The 17,909-nt window shown below is 32.2% G+C and overlaps 2 protein-coding genes across 2 annotated transcripts; both read right to left on the bottom strand.

Annotated features, from left to right (window-relative positions):
• Nucleotides 1-1,553: 1,553 nt before the first annotated feature.
• On the bottom strand, nucleotides 1,554-6,297 carry LOC125072598. The gene is made up of 2 exons (XM_047683228.1): nucleotides 3,762-6,297; nucleotides 1,554-1,591 (listed from the first exon to the last, which is right to left on the bottom strand). Exons 1-2 carry the CDS (start codon nucleotides 6,295-6,297, stop codon nucleotides 1,554-1,556), a joined length of 2,574 nt encoding a protein of 857 aa, XP_047539184.1.
• A 269-nt stretch (nucleotides 6,298-6,566) lies between these two features.
• LOC125072803 (WD repeat-containing protein 48 homolog) lies at nucleotides 6,567-12,278 on the bottom strand. The gene is made up of 4 exons (XM_047683497.1): nucleotides 10,673-12,278; nucleotides 9,899-10,063; nucleotides 8,331-8,498; nucleotides 6,567-7,554 (listed from the first exon to the last, which is right to left on the bottom strand). The coding sequence occupies exons 1-4, from the start codon at nucleotides 12,185-12,187 to the stop codon at nucleotides 7,459-7,461; spliced, it is 1,944 nt and encodes a 647-aa protein (XP_047539453.1). The 5' UTR covers nucleotides 12,188-12,278; the 3' UTR covers nucleotides 6,567-7,458.
• Between the last annotated feature and the right edge of the window lie 5,631 nt (nucleotides 12,279-17,909).

Here is a 17,909-nt window from a genome sequence, read left to right as displayed (position 1 = left end):
ACAACTTGTCCTCTGGAAATAATTTATTTATTATTTATTATTCACAAATAAAAAATCTGCCTTGAGATATATTAAATAAAATTTGATAAAATGCAATTGATCAATACTTTTTATTCAATATATACTTTGGATCGCTGAACCGCTCTATACGCTGCGTAGGGTACGTCTTCCTGCCGAAGATAATGAACTGTGATATAGGTATTAGAATTCGCGAGTTCGAATTAATTTGAACCGTCCCAGGTTCCTGATGAATTTCAGCATAAAACTAGCTTCGAAAACATTTGGCCACGTTTGCACCTAGTAAATTCGAGAAAGTCTTGCATGAATTACTTACAATCAGGGCCGGATTTACCATATGGGTTTTTGGGCTTCAGTCCAGCGCCCCGTGGATTCAAGGGGCGCTCAGCTAAGTCAAAGTCAAAAATACGGACGAAGCGATAATGCGAAAGAATCCATAACTTTATTAAATTAAACAGATCGTATAGTTTGCAGCCCTGCGAGTCCTGCCATTAATCAAACCCATTCATTAATTTAATTCTAGTCTACGTTCAGATATGTCATAGGTGGGCCCCTAAGTAGTGATAGCCCAGGCCCCCCTAAACTTAAGGTCCGGCCCTGCTTACAACATCGTACTCATAACTGCAATTTAGATTATACTATTGCAACGCAATCGGATATATGAAAACATTAATGAAATAAACAGCGTTGGTCGCCATCTTAAAAAAGGGATTAAATGTAGTTTTTTTTTGCGATAACTTGGCTGTGCATCGTGATATGAGAATTATGATAAGATACTTTTTTGTTGCTTCATTTACGCTCTATAAAATAGCAGATAATATACAGATTATACTAAATAAACAAATTTCTAATTGCTAACTTACAAAGCCAATGGACCAATTTTCGTATCTTTTAGTGAAATGTTTTTAAGTGGAGCTAAAAAAGGCATTGAAATAATATGTTCTAAAATGAACCTTATAATCTGGTATTACAATTACGGAAGCGAAACCAATTTATTATCCTGTTTTATAACATGTCACAAGTTTTATAACATGTCATAAGTAGTAAAGAGTATAATGATTTTGTAGGCGGTTTTCGAAAAAGCGTTTTTTGTCAATATTGAAAAAGTTGATGAAAATGCTCTTAAAAATGAATAATCTCTATTTTTGTATAAGCCAGTGTCAGGCCGACTGTGCGGCTATACGAATTTGGTTGATGTACGGTAAGGTATTTTAGATTCAGTAATTTAAATTTTGACAAAATATCGTCTGTAATAAGAAATTCGTTTCATGTTATCAAATAGGTCCCTATTTTTCCTAAGTCTTATAATAATGCTTGAAGATGCTTGTTCCAATTAGATTATTGTAACATCTCATAGAAATTCCAAGTTTCACCCGTACCACCTACATGTCCGAAAATCCACAAAAGCACGATTTTTAAGACATTTTCTACTTCGCACAACCACTCTGTGGAACCATCTTTTGCCGGCGGATTTTCACCGATACAATTTGGGAACCTTCAAGAAAAGAGCTTATTAAATCCTTAAAGGTAGATAATCACTTTCCATAAGGTGAACCTCCTGCTCGTTTGCCACCTATAACGTAAAAATATATATAAATAATGTACTTAGTTGAATTTTAATGGATAATATAGTAAGTTATTTTTCCGGATGTTCGGCAGTAAAATTTGCCACAGACAATACCAACTTACCTTAATCTTCATTCAATAAGTCTAATTCCAATATGTGAACATCTCCTATTAAATAAATTCAATTACTATTTCATTTGATTTGTTTTTTGCGTAATTAATTGAAACATTTTTATTTTACTTTCAAAATTTTAATCATATATATTTGCAGATGCTGTATTAAATAAAGCTCGACTTTTTTGACAATTGTATTATCAGAATTAATTCTCTTTTTACCAATCGAAAAGGTCAAATTTATGAGGATATACGTTGTTGTTTACATCTTTAAAGACGTATCACTTTGTATGTTACCCAAGTCAGATATTAATTTTAAGTGCTTAGTGATAAGTTGATGGTGTAAATTTTCCAATAAATAAATAAGTAATATGTTTTCGTTTACCTTTTACTGCAATTACTGTAACGTTTGTGTTGGCAGCATATGTACAAGGCGTAGACTGAAAAGCAGCCTAGCTGAGACTACGGCCTTTTCACCAAATCATCAAATCTCATATTGTTAACTTTTTTTATGGTTTTGTACCTTAATTTTGTTTTTGTTTCTTCTTGGTGAATAAAGTTACTTATTATTATTATTATTTTCGGAAATTTTGTTTTTCTCAGCCTTTAAGCTGGTGTAAACTACATTCACGGATATAAATCAAGTGAATGCAGTATGTGGTGTGTGTTATTTATGTATGTAATATTTATGTGTAGTAATTATGTTGTGTCAGTCTCTTCTAATTGCATGAACTTTCTTACTATTCTACATGTGTTCAAGATAGCAGCCTTCTGTATTGGGATATAAAGGGACTCATTTAGATCTAATAATTTTAGACTATGGAGGAGATGGTTTGGGACGACACCAGTTGTTGAGATAACTATAGGGATGATGTACACTTTTTCTTGTTTCCAGATTCTTGTAACTTCTTCCTTGAGCTCATTATATTTATTTATTTTTTCAGCGATAGTTTTCTGTAGATTGTGCGTATTGGGTATTGCTATGTCTATAAGGTAAGTGACTTTATTTATTTTGTCTTGTAGAGTTATATCTGGTCTGTTATAGTGAATGGTCTTATCGGTAAGAATGCCTCGATCGTAATACATTTTGTGTGTGGCATTTTCTAAGATTGTTTGTGGTGTGTATTTGTAATATGGCGTTTTTGTGTTTTGTATAAGTTTGTGTTTGAGTGCTAGTTTTTGATGAACGATATTGCTTACTTGGTTATGTCTATGAGTGTAGTCTGTCTGTGTAAGGGTTATGCACGCTCCTGTTATGTGTTGTATAGTCTCTGGTTGGATATGACATTTACGGCATTTATCATTTGTGATAGAGGGATCTTTGATAATATATTTTCTGTAGTTTTTCGTGTTAATGATTTGGTCTTGGATTGCTATAATGAAACCTTCGGTTTCTGGGAAAAGGTTTCCTATTTTGAGCCATTTGTTTGATGCTATTGTATTAATGTGGGGCTGTTCTAAGTCATGTGGGTGGCGTCCGTGTAGTACCTTCTTTTTCCAGTTTTCTAGTTTTTGCTTTTGAGGATCATCAATACAGTCATTCATATGATATCCTTGCTCATTTAAATTTAATGGGGTGTAGTTAATGTCATTTACAACTATTGCTTTATGTATATCACTAGTGCGAGATTTTAAATGAAAGAATGTTTTTAGTGTATTAATTTGTTTTTGCCAGAGATTATAAATATCTATCAATCCCCTTCCTCCATTTTGTCTTTTGAGTGTTAGGCGCTCTATTGCAGATTTAGGGTGGAGATTATTGTGTTTTGTTAGAATTGTGCGTGTATTTCGTTCTATTTGTTCTATGTCAGTTTTAGTCCATTTTATAATTCCAAATGAGTATGTCAGTATAGGTATAGCATATGTATTAATGGCTTTTATAAGATTTTTCCCAGAGAGTTGAGTTTTACATATAACGTTTATTCGTCTTTTATATTCTATTGTAAGTGTATGTTTGATTGATGTATGATCGAGTCCTTTAAGTTGATTATAGCCTAAGTATTTATATAAATCTGTTGGTTCCATAGCTGTTATTGTATCAGAAGAAGTTATTGCGTAGTTACCCGGTTTTATTTTGCCTTTTATTATATGTATTGTTTTGCACTTATCTAATCCAAATTGCATGTTGATATCGGTGCTAAACTCTTTTGTTACTTCTATTAGTTTTTTCATGTCTTTATCGCTCTTTGCATATAATTTTATGTCGTCCATATAAATCAGATGTGATATAATGGTTTCCTCTATACTTTTAAGAGGATATCCTACTCGACAACGGTGTAATAGATGCGATAAGGGGTTAAGGGCGAGGCAGAACCATAGGGGACTCAAGGAATCACCTTGATAGATCCCTTTCTTAATCTGTATCTGTCGTGTAACGATAGTATTTTGGCCATAGTTAAGGTGTAGTGTTGTTTTCCAGTATGACATTATTTTACGCAAGAAGTCTATTATTTTTGGGTTTATCTTATATATTTCTAATATTTGAATTAACCAAGAGTGTGGAATACTATCAAAAGCTTTCTGATAATCTATATAAGTGCAATGGAGATTTCTATTTTTTGTGGCAGCATGTTTGTGAATTGTGGAATCAATAACTAATTGTTCCTTGCATCCCATATGGGCCCGCCTGCACCCCTTTTGTTCTTCTGCTATTATATTGTGTTGTTCTATGTGTGTGTTAATTTTGTTTGTAATGGCTGATGTTAAGATTTTGTATATTGTAGGTAGGCATGTGATTGGTCTGTATTGGGAAGGTTGTGGTGAGTGTTTGGTTTTTGGTAGCATGTAAGTTATTCCTATTGTCATGAATTCGGGTATTTTCTGTTGTCCTAATACGATATGTGTTAGATTTTTTGCTATGCATTTATGTAATGATGTTAATTTTTTATACCAGAAGTTGTGTATCTTGTCAATGCCTGGTGATTTCCAGTTGTGTAATTTTGCTGTTATGTTTTTTATATCTGTTTCGGTTACCTCTACAAATTCCATCTCTTTTATTATACTAAATTCTATTTTTTCGTCATTTATCCATAATGCTTTTGAATTATGGCTTACCTGTTCTTCCCATATACCAGACCAAAATACTTCTAGATCTTGTTTAGTAGGTACGTCTGTGTTCCTGTCAGTTACTGTGTTAGTGGGAGTATGTGGTTTTTGTAAATTTCTATAGAAGAGTTTTTCATTCGTTGTAAAGATGGCGTTATCATTTCTTCGCTGTTGTGCTTTTTTGTATCTTCGGAGTCTATTAACTTTAAGAGCGAGTTTTTGTTTTAACGTGTCCAAATATTCTTCTGGCTTTCTATTATTTTTGTCATGTTTAGTGTGTATAATACAATTTTGGAATATTTCTTCTACTCTTTTTACTACTTTATTTGATCTATTATTATTGTAAATATACTGAGTTAGTCTACCGCAGTCCGCTCTGAGTTTTTCGATATCTTTTTCGAGTCTTTGTTGCCACGGTGGTTTATTAGTTTGCTTAGTTTTTGTGCGTTGCATATTTTCTATTTGTTTAGGATTTACTTCTTCTGTTATTACTAATGCTGTACAGTATATGAGGGTATGTATGTCTATTAGCTGTGTATCTTCTGAAATAAATCTATTTAATATGTTTTGGTTAAATATTTGAATTAAATTGTAGAGTTGTGGGCTATATTTTATTTTATGAAGTCGAGGACGTATTAGTGGATCCGTTCCTGAGTATTGCAATAAAGTTGTACTAAATTTATCATATATTTCTTGTATGTACGTTTCAGTAATCGGATTTTGTGCGTTTAAAGTATTAACTTCGTTTTCTAATATTATCGTTACAGATTCAGTTTGTGTTGACATATCTGATGTGTGTGTGTTTTGTGTGTTTGGTATTGTAAAAGATTCTGTTTGAGAGTGAAATTCTGAATGAGACGGATTTCGGGGTAATGGTGTAGTAACGTCGTGTTGTTGTAGCTGTATACGTGCTTCTTCTTTTAATCGGTTCAATTCGTCTTCGGTTAGTAGTTTGTTTTTTACTATAGTTCTTCTCTGATCGGAAATTCGCTGTTCTGTAACCGTAATCCCTGGGTATTCTCGTGTAAAAAGTTCATGCATCTTCTGTCTATATGTGGTCATGTCAGTCTCTAAATTGGTAATATAGTAATATGTTCGCATGATAAATGAGTTTACCTCTTTGCTCCATCTCATGCGAACTCTCGGTTTTCCAGCCTTGGTGGACGCGGGCAAAAAGGCATTCGCCTCCCGCGCAACATTCAAAGCTGGTAAGTGTGATTCTGTATTTAAGCTAATAGTGGAAGGTGATGACTGGACGGAGGGTGTGTATGATGAAGTGCTAGGACTATAATAAGGCTCTATTGGGCTACTTGTTCTGTCTGTCAGTCTGTTAGTTTCATCATCGGTAGCGGCTGTAGCATTAACGCCGTGAGCCCGCCTGTTCAACTCACGACGACCGGCTGTAGTGTGGAATTTATCGGGAGAAGCCCGCCTGCTCAACTCCTCACCGCTGACGGTCCGCATGCTGTCACACCCAGCGCCAGCTCCAGGTGTGCCCCGGCGATCGCCCCCGGGTAGCGGCCCTATACGTTTCTTCTTACTACGCGTCTCCATACTAAATGGGTTACCATTGCCACGTTTGCCACGCCAGTAATTTAATTATCGTGTGTCCGCCCCCCACGTGATTAGATGGTCAATCAGGACGTGTGGTTGGGTTTCGGGGGGCTTATTATTATTATTATTATTATTATTATTAAGTCGTATCAAGCAATATGTACGTTTTAGTTATTATTTTTTATCTAATAATATTTTGCCAAATATATTAATTAAATTAATTATTTAATTATATAAAATTTAATTATATAATGACTTGTTTTGACCTTTTAAATTGATAAAATTAGCCGTTGAAATTATTAGGAACAACACTGATCGGCCTTAACTATATTATACAGAATGACACAAAGAAACAATGTTATCTGTGAAATAATATACTTTATTATAATTCTGTATGGCGTAAGATTGTGTACTAATCGTTTCCATTTAGTATCTTTTACTGACTTTTCTGTGAGCCTAATACTGAATAAATGTCTTTGAATATTAGAAATTTCGTTTCATATTTCATAATTCTAAATCTATCTTTATATTCTGTATTAAATTACAACTTTTTAAATTTCTAACAAAAACTAAACCTATGTTGCCAGTTCTTATATAAATTTACAATCATATTTTAGAATATTCGCATATATAAAATTGTTGGCGTTCGCATATAATTTTAGGCAAGAATATAGTACTGTTAATAATAATTGTTTAGGCACAAGTGATAACAAAAATCAGAAATATATGAAGGTTTATTTTCTACACTTTTACTAAGAGGCAACACTCATCAAGGAATGTCGATAAGAAGTTTCGTAACATTTTTTTACATTTTAAAAGCATATGAAATATCGATTATAATTCATACTCATTTATTCTTATTTTTATAAAGATAAAATTATCAAATAACCAATATTTTTGTATTAGGAATATTATTTGTCACATTTTGTATGAACATTGTTGTAACCAATCATTTATAACTTTCGTATTGTTTTCATGTATTTGTTTGTAATAAATTTAGTATTGACATATATATAATTAGTCATTATAAATGTCTTCCTGTTTACATTTGAGTCTTATATCCTTGTTATGGAAACACTTAACACTTCACTTGAAAATGTTTTGAATAGAACAGCACTTTTTCAACTGTTTATTGAACTTCACAATGTATAAACCCGAATTTCATTGTTTCAGAACTCTATAATGTAATGTAAATTCAACATTCGATTTCCAGATGAAGTGCCTGACGGTCCGGAGGTCCATGTTGGGGTCCAATACCTGAATTATAAAAAAAATTAAAGATTTTAAATGTACAACAAAGTAACAACCTTGAGTCAATGAATATAGAATTAAAAATTAAAAATGATGTCTATAGATAATATATATATATTACAATTGTACAAATGAAGTAACCCTTAGGTACAGCAGAACTTTGTACTCTAGAGATATTATTGATTTACGGGTGGTTGAAGATTTGTTTTATTTTAAATAAATTGTTTACTTGTAATGTTTTTATATATCATACTGTTTCTTAAAAGTTATATGAATAAACACATTCATGGAACACTTTCAATTTTTTTTTGTGTTTTATTCTTAGTCGTCTCCTTACTAAATCACATTATACACACGAGCGTGATTAACTCACACTAATGTACGTTGATGATAATGAAACGTCACGCCTTCGTGAGTAAGTAGACCTATATCTTCTATCAGCTGTAATATTCTCTATAACTGAGGTAACTTTGTACTAATTATGTCTGCAGGTATGGAAGGAATTCTTTAGGCATATAATAAGCTGTGCCTAATGGTTCATTTTATGGCAAATTTTTAATTATAATAAAAAATATGAAATAATTTCTTTTGAAATATGACTTATATCACAGATTTTAGTTTTTGTAGCAGTGAAGTAGTTTGTGCCACAATAAAAACACAAAATCTATACCATATACAAACCACTTGAGCAATATTGATTTCAATTATTATAAAATCAAATTGATTTAATTAACATATTAATATGATTCAATTTTAACAACAATAAAAAGTATAAATCTTACCTGATCACAGCACAATAATTCCACCCTCTCTTCTGGAGAGTCATTTGTGCTGTCTTCGCTGCTCTTACCAGCACTTGCTCCGTTAACATCACCACCGCCTACTATTTTCTCAACAACGTGCTCCGCTACCTTCCGACATTGGATGAAGTCGTTTGCAACGAGGCGGTCCTTATATTTGAAAAAAAATAAAATTATTGATCATCATCATATTTAAACATTCTCCTTAAGAGGACAGAAGGCCTTTGGAGGAATTTTATATAAAATTTTACATAGATTCATTAATTTATTTAATTTGGAATACAGAACAAGTTGGCATAATTATTAAGCAAGATACTTAGACATCAGGCAAGAGCTATGTGCTCAATAAAAAAGGAACTTACGTACCTTGTATACAATATACAGCATGAATATTAAGAATAGGTATAAATAGCAATAGTATTGAAAATAATTAGTCTTATATATCAATAACGTGAGCTAATTTTTGTCCCGGTGATTATGGGGCGATAGCTGCATATAAAAAAAATATTATTATCTTATTTTGAAGAGCTCCAGCCTTAGATGCAGAAAATCAAAGATGATTCTTGATGGCATTTTACTAAATTGTTACGAATTAACAAAGAACTTATTTTGAATAAAGTTATTTGCGAACACAAGTCGTCAGTTTACGTGGTATTAATTTTTGATTTAATTTTTTTTTTTTTTTAATATATGGTCTTATTTTGAAGTGTATCAGCCGTAGATGTGCAGAAAATTAAAGAGGATTTTTGATTCCAATTAAAATAATTTGGAATAATAATAATACTAAATTGTTACGATATATTATAGGGATATAGGATAAAGCTGCTGGCCGGGTAGAGAGCAGCGCTATGGGTGTATAAAAAACCAATGTAAAACGTGTGAACAAAACCTGTAATAGGTTTCGAAATTTGTAAAAATCTGTTGAATAAACGCGAAGTTTCGCATGCGAGCCACTAGTATTAAATTATTTACAGTAAAACTGACGAAAACACATACAAATTTTATAAATAAGAAAGTTTTAAATTTTATAATAAATAAATAAATACATTTTTGAATTGGTACCAACCAAACTTAATACCAAATATTAAATATTATTCTCAAATAACAGTACTCTGTATTGTTGTATTCCGATTAGAAGGGTGAGTGAGCCAGTGTAATCACAGGTACAACGGACATAACATCTTAGTTCCCAACGTTAGTGGCGCATAGGTGATGTAAGGAGTGGTTAATATTACTTACAGCGCCTTTGTCTAGGGGTGGTGGTGAGCACTAACCATCAGGTGGCCCTTATGATTGTCCGCCAAATAATGCCATAAAAAAAAATATGATTACATACTATGTTTCAGAAAATCAGTAATTATAATGAAAATGTATACTGGTATAAGACTTTGTAGAGATTAGCTTATCTGAAACTAAACAACAATATACAATACTGTATTCTAGTAATAGTAGCGACACAGTGACCTTAATTACAGACAAAGTATACAGGTGCAGTCCTGATGAGCTCACTGTAAGATAAATTAACTACAAAAAATAACTGATCTAGTAACCTTTTTCTGTCTGTCCTGTTTGCTCTGACAAGTGGAGTGTGGCAGTAAGTAAAAAGGCAATTTGTTTAATTTAGGGGCTGCCATTTCTATGGCAACATCGACCACCCATGATGGCACTGTCTCAAGAAGTAAATTTCCTTCTGTTTCCCCTCCCGCATCACCTACCTGGAAAATGTTATTTGTAAAAAATATATTAGATATTATAGCTTGTTAAATAAATTATACCTTCAAAGTTTGTTGATTTTTTCACATTATAAGATGTATTTTTTATATAAGTGCAATGACAATTAACATAAGTAAATAAGAAAATTTTAGATAATAGATTTACATAGTTAGAAATGCTATAGTTTATATAAAATATATCTAAATAATATTTTTACTGTTGGTCAGCAGGAGATGCTTTATTCTTTCAATGTATTTAATATTTTATAATTCATTTAAAAAGTGTATGTACTTTATTTTTGTGGCATTTATGAAAATATACTCTATATAATATACCATATATAATAAACTATTTCAATAAGTGAAAATGTTTCCTGTTTAAACATATTATTGGCTAAGAATGCTGATTAATGTTGATGTAACTATTAATAATAGTTACATAAATACTCATTATGCTTATATTCAGCTAATTTTAAATCCTGTTTTGTTATGTAATTAGATTAACTGATACAATAAAGAACTAATACAAATGTTTCAGTGATATCAATCCTTGATAAATTCAATACAACCTGGTAATTTGAGAAATAGAAGGCAAAAACATGTAATACACACCTGTAGCCTATAAAGAGTTCTGCCCCCTACTTCACTAAATATAAGAGGCGTGTGTAGGGGAACACTGAAGAAATTATTTCCTATCACCTTCTGGCCAGCTTCGTTTACCCTATTTGGGTGATTCCAGTGTTCTAACAAGGCTTGTAACAACAATGCCCCAAAGTTAACCTTTTGATCATTTTCTGTCGTCAAACCAGCCTCTTTAGCACTTACCCAAGCACTAAAACAGTCTGTCTCGTCTTGACCTAAATGTATTGTCAACATCCCAGTTTTTAAATCTACATTAAACCAATTTGGTACATACACCATTTTGAAATGTTTTTTCAATTCCTCCTCATAATCAACTTCACCTAAATCTTCAACTTTGCTTGCTTTTAAAACGTCATATAAGACAACATTGTTTGTTGTGTCTTTTGTTAATATATGACGCTTGTCATTTAGTACTGTGTAATGTTTAATGGCTTTTCCACCAGCAATATTATGTAGAGGTTGTGTTTGATAAACATTATTTGTGTTGTAATTATTTTGGTTGTATGTATCGGAGTTTAATGAATTAAGAGCTGGAAGCTTCCAACATCGAATATCGGAGTCCGATGTAGCTACCCATACACCTGACTGATCGGCAGTGAAACATAATTTAAGAATGGGTGCAGTCTCTTCACAAACTATCATAAAATTGTCTGGATTCCTTAACTCTGTTATAATGACTAGACGGTCTCTTCCTCCAGAAATAATATGGGTGAAATTCTCAGTGGCTAAAAGTGCCCAAACTGCTTCGGAATGTACACGTATTGTTGACACACATCTCTGCTGTGATAATAACCACAGCTTTATGGTACCATCAGAACTCCCAGAGACACATTGAGAACCATCCCTACTAACAACTAATGCTTTTACATTGTCCGAATGACCTTTTAATTTCATAAGACGCGAACAATTTCTAGGATCCCAAACTCTAAGGACTTTCTCTGTTGAACCACTGACCAGAATAGTGCCAGGTGGATTCATAGCCAGACTGTATATTGATTCTTTATTACCAACTAAGCTTGAAGTCGTTACTGTGTTGTTACTAGCAGTTAAAGCAGTCAAAGTATTAACGTCCCATAGGAAAATCGCGCGGTCTAAACCAGCACTAGCCACTTGCTCCTTGTCTTTAGCGTAAGCCAATGTTCGCACGTAATCTTTATGGGTGCGTAAAGTCGACATGCAGAAACCTTTAGGTGCATTCCATACTTTCACAGTTGTATCGGACGATGCACTTATAAGGTTTTTTCCGCCGCAACATAGGACAATATCGTTCACCCAATCTGTGTGATGTTCCATACTCTGGATGTACCTGTCCTGTGTACCACCACCAGTGTGCCAAACTCGTATAATCCCATCTCTGCCGGCTGAATACAACCTGCCCTGTATTGGATCCAATTGTAATGAACTAACGCCATTTTTATGCCTCCTCTCCTCCTCGTCTCTGATAACAAATGATACTTGGGTCTTTTTACGCATGGTCGTGCCCATTTTCCGACATTTTAAATTGATAATTGAATTATATTTAAAGGATTTTAATGTAAAAAAGGTACTTGAGGCTAGTTGTTTCTCATTTGACGTAAGAGATTTGACGTTTTCGGTTTGACTTTTGTTTTTTTTATACTTGTCATTAGTTTTCTTTATTTATATTGGAAACAAACGGTATTATTATGTACTCTGAATAAACCAAGATATGTTGAGAAAATTTAATGAATATTAAATTCCGATATTAGATTAATATAAAATATTAAAAGAAAGAATATGCAAAATATAAGTTAAATTATAATAAAAATTTACAAATTCCATAAAAGAGAACAAGAGAGACGCTATAGGGTTAAAATAAATAAAAAAAAAAACAATTACTACTAGAATAAATAATCAAGGCAATATTAAAAGGTAAATAACAATCAATATAAATTTATTATGAGCGAAATAAGATATCTTATTATTTATAGACATATTGTTGTACTGCGCACAACTTCTATTCATAAACCAATTATTTGGCAGTTTTAGCTGTAGAAGAATAAAAAGTTACTTTATGTCTATAGTTATTATTTCGTGAATATTTGAAAATGAATTTAGAAACTAAATAAGGTTACATAGGTTACCTTCTTATAGAAAATAAAAAGAAAACTTTACCTACCAGAATAAGTCGGTAAATCAGCTAACATAGGTTCAACAAACACACTCCTACAAATAGCACCCGCACCCGACGAACCGATGCGTAAAAAAAACGTCTCGTGCGCGGTTGACCTGATGGAAATTGGGATATCGCCTGAAAACCCTGACGTGCAAGACATTTAGAGAACGTTCGCCACCCACGACCACTAGACCACGAATGTTGCTTGCTGGACCTCCTCGAATGAGGTCTCATCCGGTGCACTTGACCGGCTCGTGAAAGTTTGGGGTTGAAATTGCCGTACAAACAGCACCATCTCTTTACGCCTAAAACCGACAACATCAAAACCAGAAAACCATCTTCTTCTTCTTTTGTCCGCCTTAATCGTAATCGTGATATACAAACCAACAACACCACCAACAATAGTAGATGTCTCCGAACTTTCCTTCTGTACCATGACATCTGTCGGTGCAGACATTCGCAGAGCAGATCATTCGCTGGACATCCCCTCAAGGCGTCTCATTCGAGGTGCTTGATCGCTTTTTGAATGAACGGAGGACCCAGAGGTGGTCGTTTCACAGGCCAATGGGGTTATTCTATGAGCATAATCCCACTTTAACGACCCGTTCGTATTAATAGCATACAGGATTTCGTAATAGATGTGGCCGTAGGAACTGCCGTCACCATCGATCGATGATAGATGATTGATCGATCGATCGTGAATGCTTTTGATTTTATAAAGATTTTTATTCAATATAAAATCGAAAGCATTTCAAACAAGAGGAGAAAATAGACTTAAGCTAGCTTTTAACAACCTCTGTGAGTTGATAAAGGCTTAAACTGTATGGATATCCTCAGCATAAATCTAGAATACAATAAGCTTTCTTAACTATAAAATCGAAGGGATAACCAAAGATTAACAAAATATAAAAACACAAAAATAACAATACAAATTCTTCAAATTATGTGCCATTTAATTTTTACACTTTTTATATCCAAAAATAAGGAATTTTTGGTACCGCAATCACTCCGTATTGTGTACCTAGCGTGTCTATAGTGTACCGATTAGAAGGATGTGTGAGCGGGAGCCAGTGTAACAACGACAAGGGACATCGGCTATGTAAAAAATGCTTAATGTTTTTTACAGCGACAAAGCGGTGGTTAGCATCGGGTTGCATATTTTCCCGTCCACCTCGCCTATATGATTAGTTCGGGACGTCGAAAACCATTATACCACAGAAATTAAAATTAATTTAAAACAATCGGCTATGGAAGGTGAAAGTCTCCAAAAAAAACTTTTATTTCTCCCAGGTAATTGATGGCAATTGCTTTTTGGGATAGCAAATGGGATGCATTTTCACGTTGCGTAAGGACCAAGGGTTTTGTCTAATGTGTAGGAAACTATTATTTTGCAGAAAAAAATGCCGATTACTATTTAATGGATTAAAGAGTTGCGAGCATCGCTTGGTGTAATGTGTAGATTTACGAAAAGGCTATTTTGAAAAATGAATATTAATTTGAAGAAAAAATGTCTTATATCTTTCTTAGGTTGGAAATTTATCAGACCGACCTAGTACCTATGTTATTTCATTCCCGAAGTAAAACCAAATATTGTACTTTTATTTAAAAAGACATTTTGCTTTACGTCGTAGTCAGCGATATTTATTTTTCATTACACCTACAACGTTCATATCATGCAAAATCACTAAACAAAATATTATACTAAAAAGAAAAAAAAATGTTATTTTTTTGCAATAAGTCTTGCGTACAGATTATGTAAGTCAAATTGATCGAAAGTTTTTCGCAAAATCGTAATTTTCTTAATTTTAATATAGTATTAAGTTTTATATTGTTAATAAAATGAACAATTAAAATAAAATATTTTATTTCTAGCAATAAATATGACATATATATGTACAAAACCAGGTACCCACCTTAATTTCGTGCCAGTACATTTAGTATAAATTCTTCTGGAATAAAAAAAAAACACAAAAATTATATCCTAGAACTACGAACAAAATCAACTAATTCAAACTTTATTCACGTGTGGAAGGGACAGAAAAATTGATCCGAATCATTTTGAAATATTTCGAGATAACGACGAAGATAATTCCTTTTCGGTCAACACTATTCAGAATCTCAGTAAATCAATTAAATCGATAGAATGGTACTAAATTATATATTTAGCATCTAAGTTAATCATTTTCTTATGCCTTCCAAAATCAAGTCCTTACAGGTGAAGGCTGACTTTAACATGGTCTCATATTTACAAATCCACTGCTCCATATACCTGTTTTAAATCTCGCAACCTAATAATAATAATAAGTAATAGCGTAATAAATATAGAATATAAATATATTATTACAAATACAGTTCACAGAATCCTGTTTATTTATTTGTTTAATTTTATAAACCTAAGGTTGAAATAAAATCAGAATTGATGAATCTCCCATTTCCAAGAAATCGGTGACTGTAATTTTTTTATTTCTAATTTTACGCATTTAACATCTTGTATTAATTTTTAAAGCCATAAGAATAACGTTCTGAAATAGAATACACTTATTTTTACATGTTATTTATTCAACGAAAAAGTATCTAATACAATTTATCAGGTATGGTACAAAGATCAATTGACTTCATAATCGCCGTCGACATTAGGTAAGAAATGTTATAAGTGGTCAAACTTTAATAATTAAGACAAACATTGCGTAAAACTAGTACTATATATATAAATAATATATATTTGTAATACAGTGAAATTGAATAACAGAGCAGAATTTTTATATGCTTTCTTCTGTATAAAGAGGTTAAAGTTTTAAAACAAAATATAAATCCGTGAAGTTTGTAACGTGTCCACAAGATGAAACAACTTCTTCCACAGCATAGGTAATGCTTAGAACATTTATAGTTAAGCTTTATAAATTAAAAAATATAAATATAAAAAAAATATATATGTATTTTGATAAAAATATAAATTTAATATTAGAATGTTCTATTTTTTTTCAGGCGGCACGGTTTGAGTTTATGTCTTTTTATTATCACTAGAAAAGGGACTCGCTCTATACTCAAATTAACAAATAATCTACTAACTTTAAAAAGGAGGTTTCAAATATCAATTCTAACATTCATTTACTAACTAAAATCTCACGTTAGTTAGTTCTGTTTGGACTATTATTAAACAAAAATGAAATGAAACAAAATCTGCAGGTATCTGTGATGGATAAAACCTATGTCTTAAAATATAATCACATATTTGCACACCAAACGAGGCACAACTTTTAGTTTTGTTATACACAAGGAAAAAATACATCTTTGGACAATGCAATTTTTATTATCTACTAATATAGCATTGAATTTATCTTTTGACCATTTATCCACCATTGCCACCATTTGAGTGGTATAAAATTTGATAATTATATAAGTTATTTCTCGTCCATTCTTTAAATTCAGTCGGCCACTCCTTTCTTGCAGTCATTCCTTAATTAAAATATCCTTGACGAAGAATTTATACTACGTAACTTCTAGAAATAAAATTTGAGACTAAGATTTCTAGTAACTATCGATTTTAGTGCGCTTCTGGGCTCGGATTTGAGCACCCTTTTCTTTGCGGTATTTATTAATGACGTTGTTGAATAATTATCCTTACCACGTCAATTACCTTACAAATCAAATCAATACAAGGTGGGATTGCGTATATCTTTAGAATGATATCAAAACTACTGGATTAGTACGCGTGACATCTCATATGTAAATAAGTATATTACTTTTTAAACTTGTTCTCTAAAAAGAGTATAGACGGTGTATTTAATTACACTATTTATGATCCACCGTCTGAAAGAAATTTAGTTATCCATGACTACCTCGTTGGTCTAGTAGGTAGATATAAACCCGGATTACTTGTCTACAGGACTTTTCTAATGAAACATTTCTTAGTAACCCTGGAGTCAGAACTAAAGTGCACAGTCATCAAAAATTATAAAATTTGGAAATAACACTTGCCAACACAATTTTTTTTTATAGAAATGTAATAAAAATATCAATATATTATTTTATAAAATTAAACAATATTAAAAATTGTAAACCGAAATGGTTTTTTTAACGTAAATATTTTTTCAACGCAAAGACTTTTGTTCTTGAAATTTGTTAAGAAAACAACCCTTATTATAAAAAGAACGTATCACGTAATATAGTGAAATTACCAATTTGGGTTTCGATATAGATATTTTTAATTTACGCATCTCGGTATTCCTCATTAAAGTAAATAAATTATAAAATTGAAATAAGCTATTTCTTATACAATATGTTGATATCACATATTATAATATCACTGCTATGTTATGTTATGTACTTATCTACATATATACATATGAATTTTCATGAGTAGGATCGTTTTACTGAGTAGAAACATGAAACTTTATTTTTGGGATACAGATTAAAAATGAGTAGATACGTGTTTAAGGTTTTCTGCATATTCTACCCCTTTGACATTTCTTATATTCTTAGGTTAGTCTGGAAGTCCGTCATTTTTTTGAAGTTAGATGATTGGCGCGCCTATAATGTACTGAGGAATTTAAGATCTCCAAAATTATGCAACGGCAATTTAAATTATTCTGTGATATAATCAATTTCCACGCGAGCTAAGACGCGGGCAACAGATAGTCAGAATTTAATGACGTATCAGTCTATTTTAATACTACATAATACCTTGTTATAGTAATTTCAAGAATTTGCTGTGGTATTGCGTAGATTTAAAATAAGATACAAAATATGTAAATAACATTAATGATTAGTAAAACACGGTAATGGATGGAATATTTTGTTATTTGTTGTGATTGCCAAATAAATAAATATAGAGGATTTTGATGGATTGCATGCAGGTTTTTTTGTGGCGTTATTCCTTTACCACCGAACTCGAGATGAACTATTAACATATATTAAGCTCAGTGAAAATCAGTGGAGCCCGGGCTTGAACCCACAATCTTCGGTTACACGCATGCTCTAATCACGTTAAACGTAGTTAAACGTGTCTTAGTTTCCAATTGAGCCGTTGACGAGTTAATGTCACCCATATGGGTGATGGTGAACACTTACTAT

This window comes from Vanessa atalanta, chromosome 22, assembly GCF_905147765.1.
Source record: "Vanessa atalanta chromosome 22, ilVanAtal1.2, whole genome shotgun sequence".
Lineage (NCBI taxonomy): Eukaryota > Metazoa > Arthropoda > Insecta > Lepidoptera > Nymphalidae > Vanessa > Vanessa atalanta.
This window is presented reverse-complemented; position numbering and strand designations above follow the sequence as displayed.

Bases quoted from the DNA above. Each gene is read 5' to 3' on its own strand.
- LOC125072598 (XM_047683228.1), bottom strand. From the start codon at position 6,297: ATGGAGACGCGTAGTAAGAAGAAACGTATAGGGCCGCTACCCGGGGGC. The intron at 1,592-3,761 runs GTAACTACGCAA...TTTACGTTATAG, and splicing joins AAAAGGCAAAATAAAACCGG to GTGGCAAACGAGCAGGAGGT.
- LOC125072803 (XM_047683497.1), bottom strand. From the start codon at position 12,187: ATGGGCACGACCATGCGTAAAAAGACCCAAGTATCATTTGTTATCAGA. The intron at 10,064-10,672 runs GTGTGTATTACA...AACATTTTCCAG, and splicing joins GAACTCTTTATAGGCTACAG to GTAGGTGATGCGGGAGGGGA. The intron at 8,499-9,898 runs GTTACTAGATCA...TTCAAATATAAG, and splicing joins AACAGGACAGACAGAAAAAG to GACCGCCTCGTTGCAAACGA.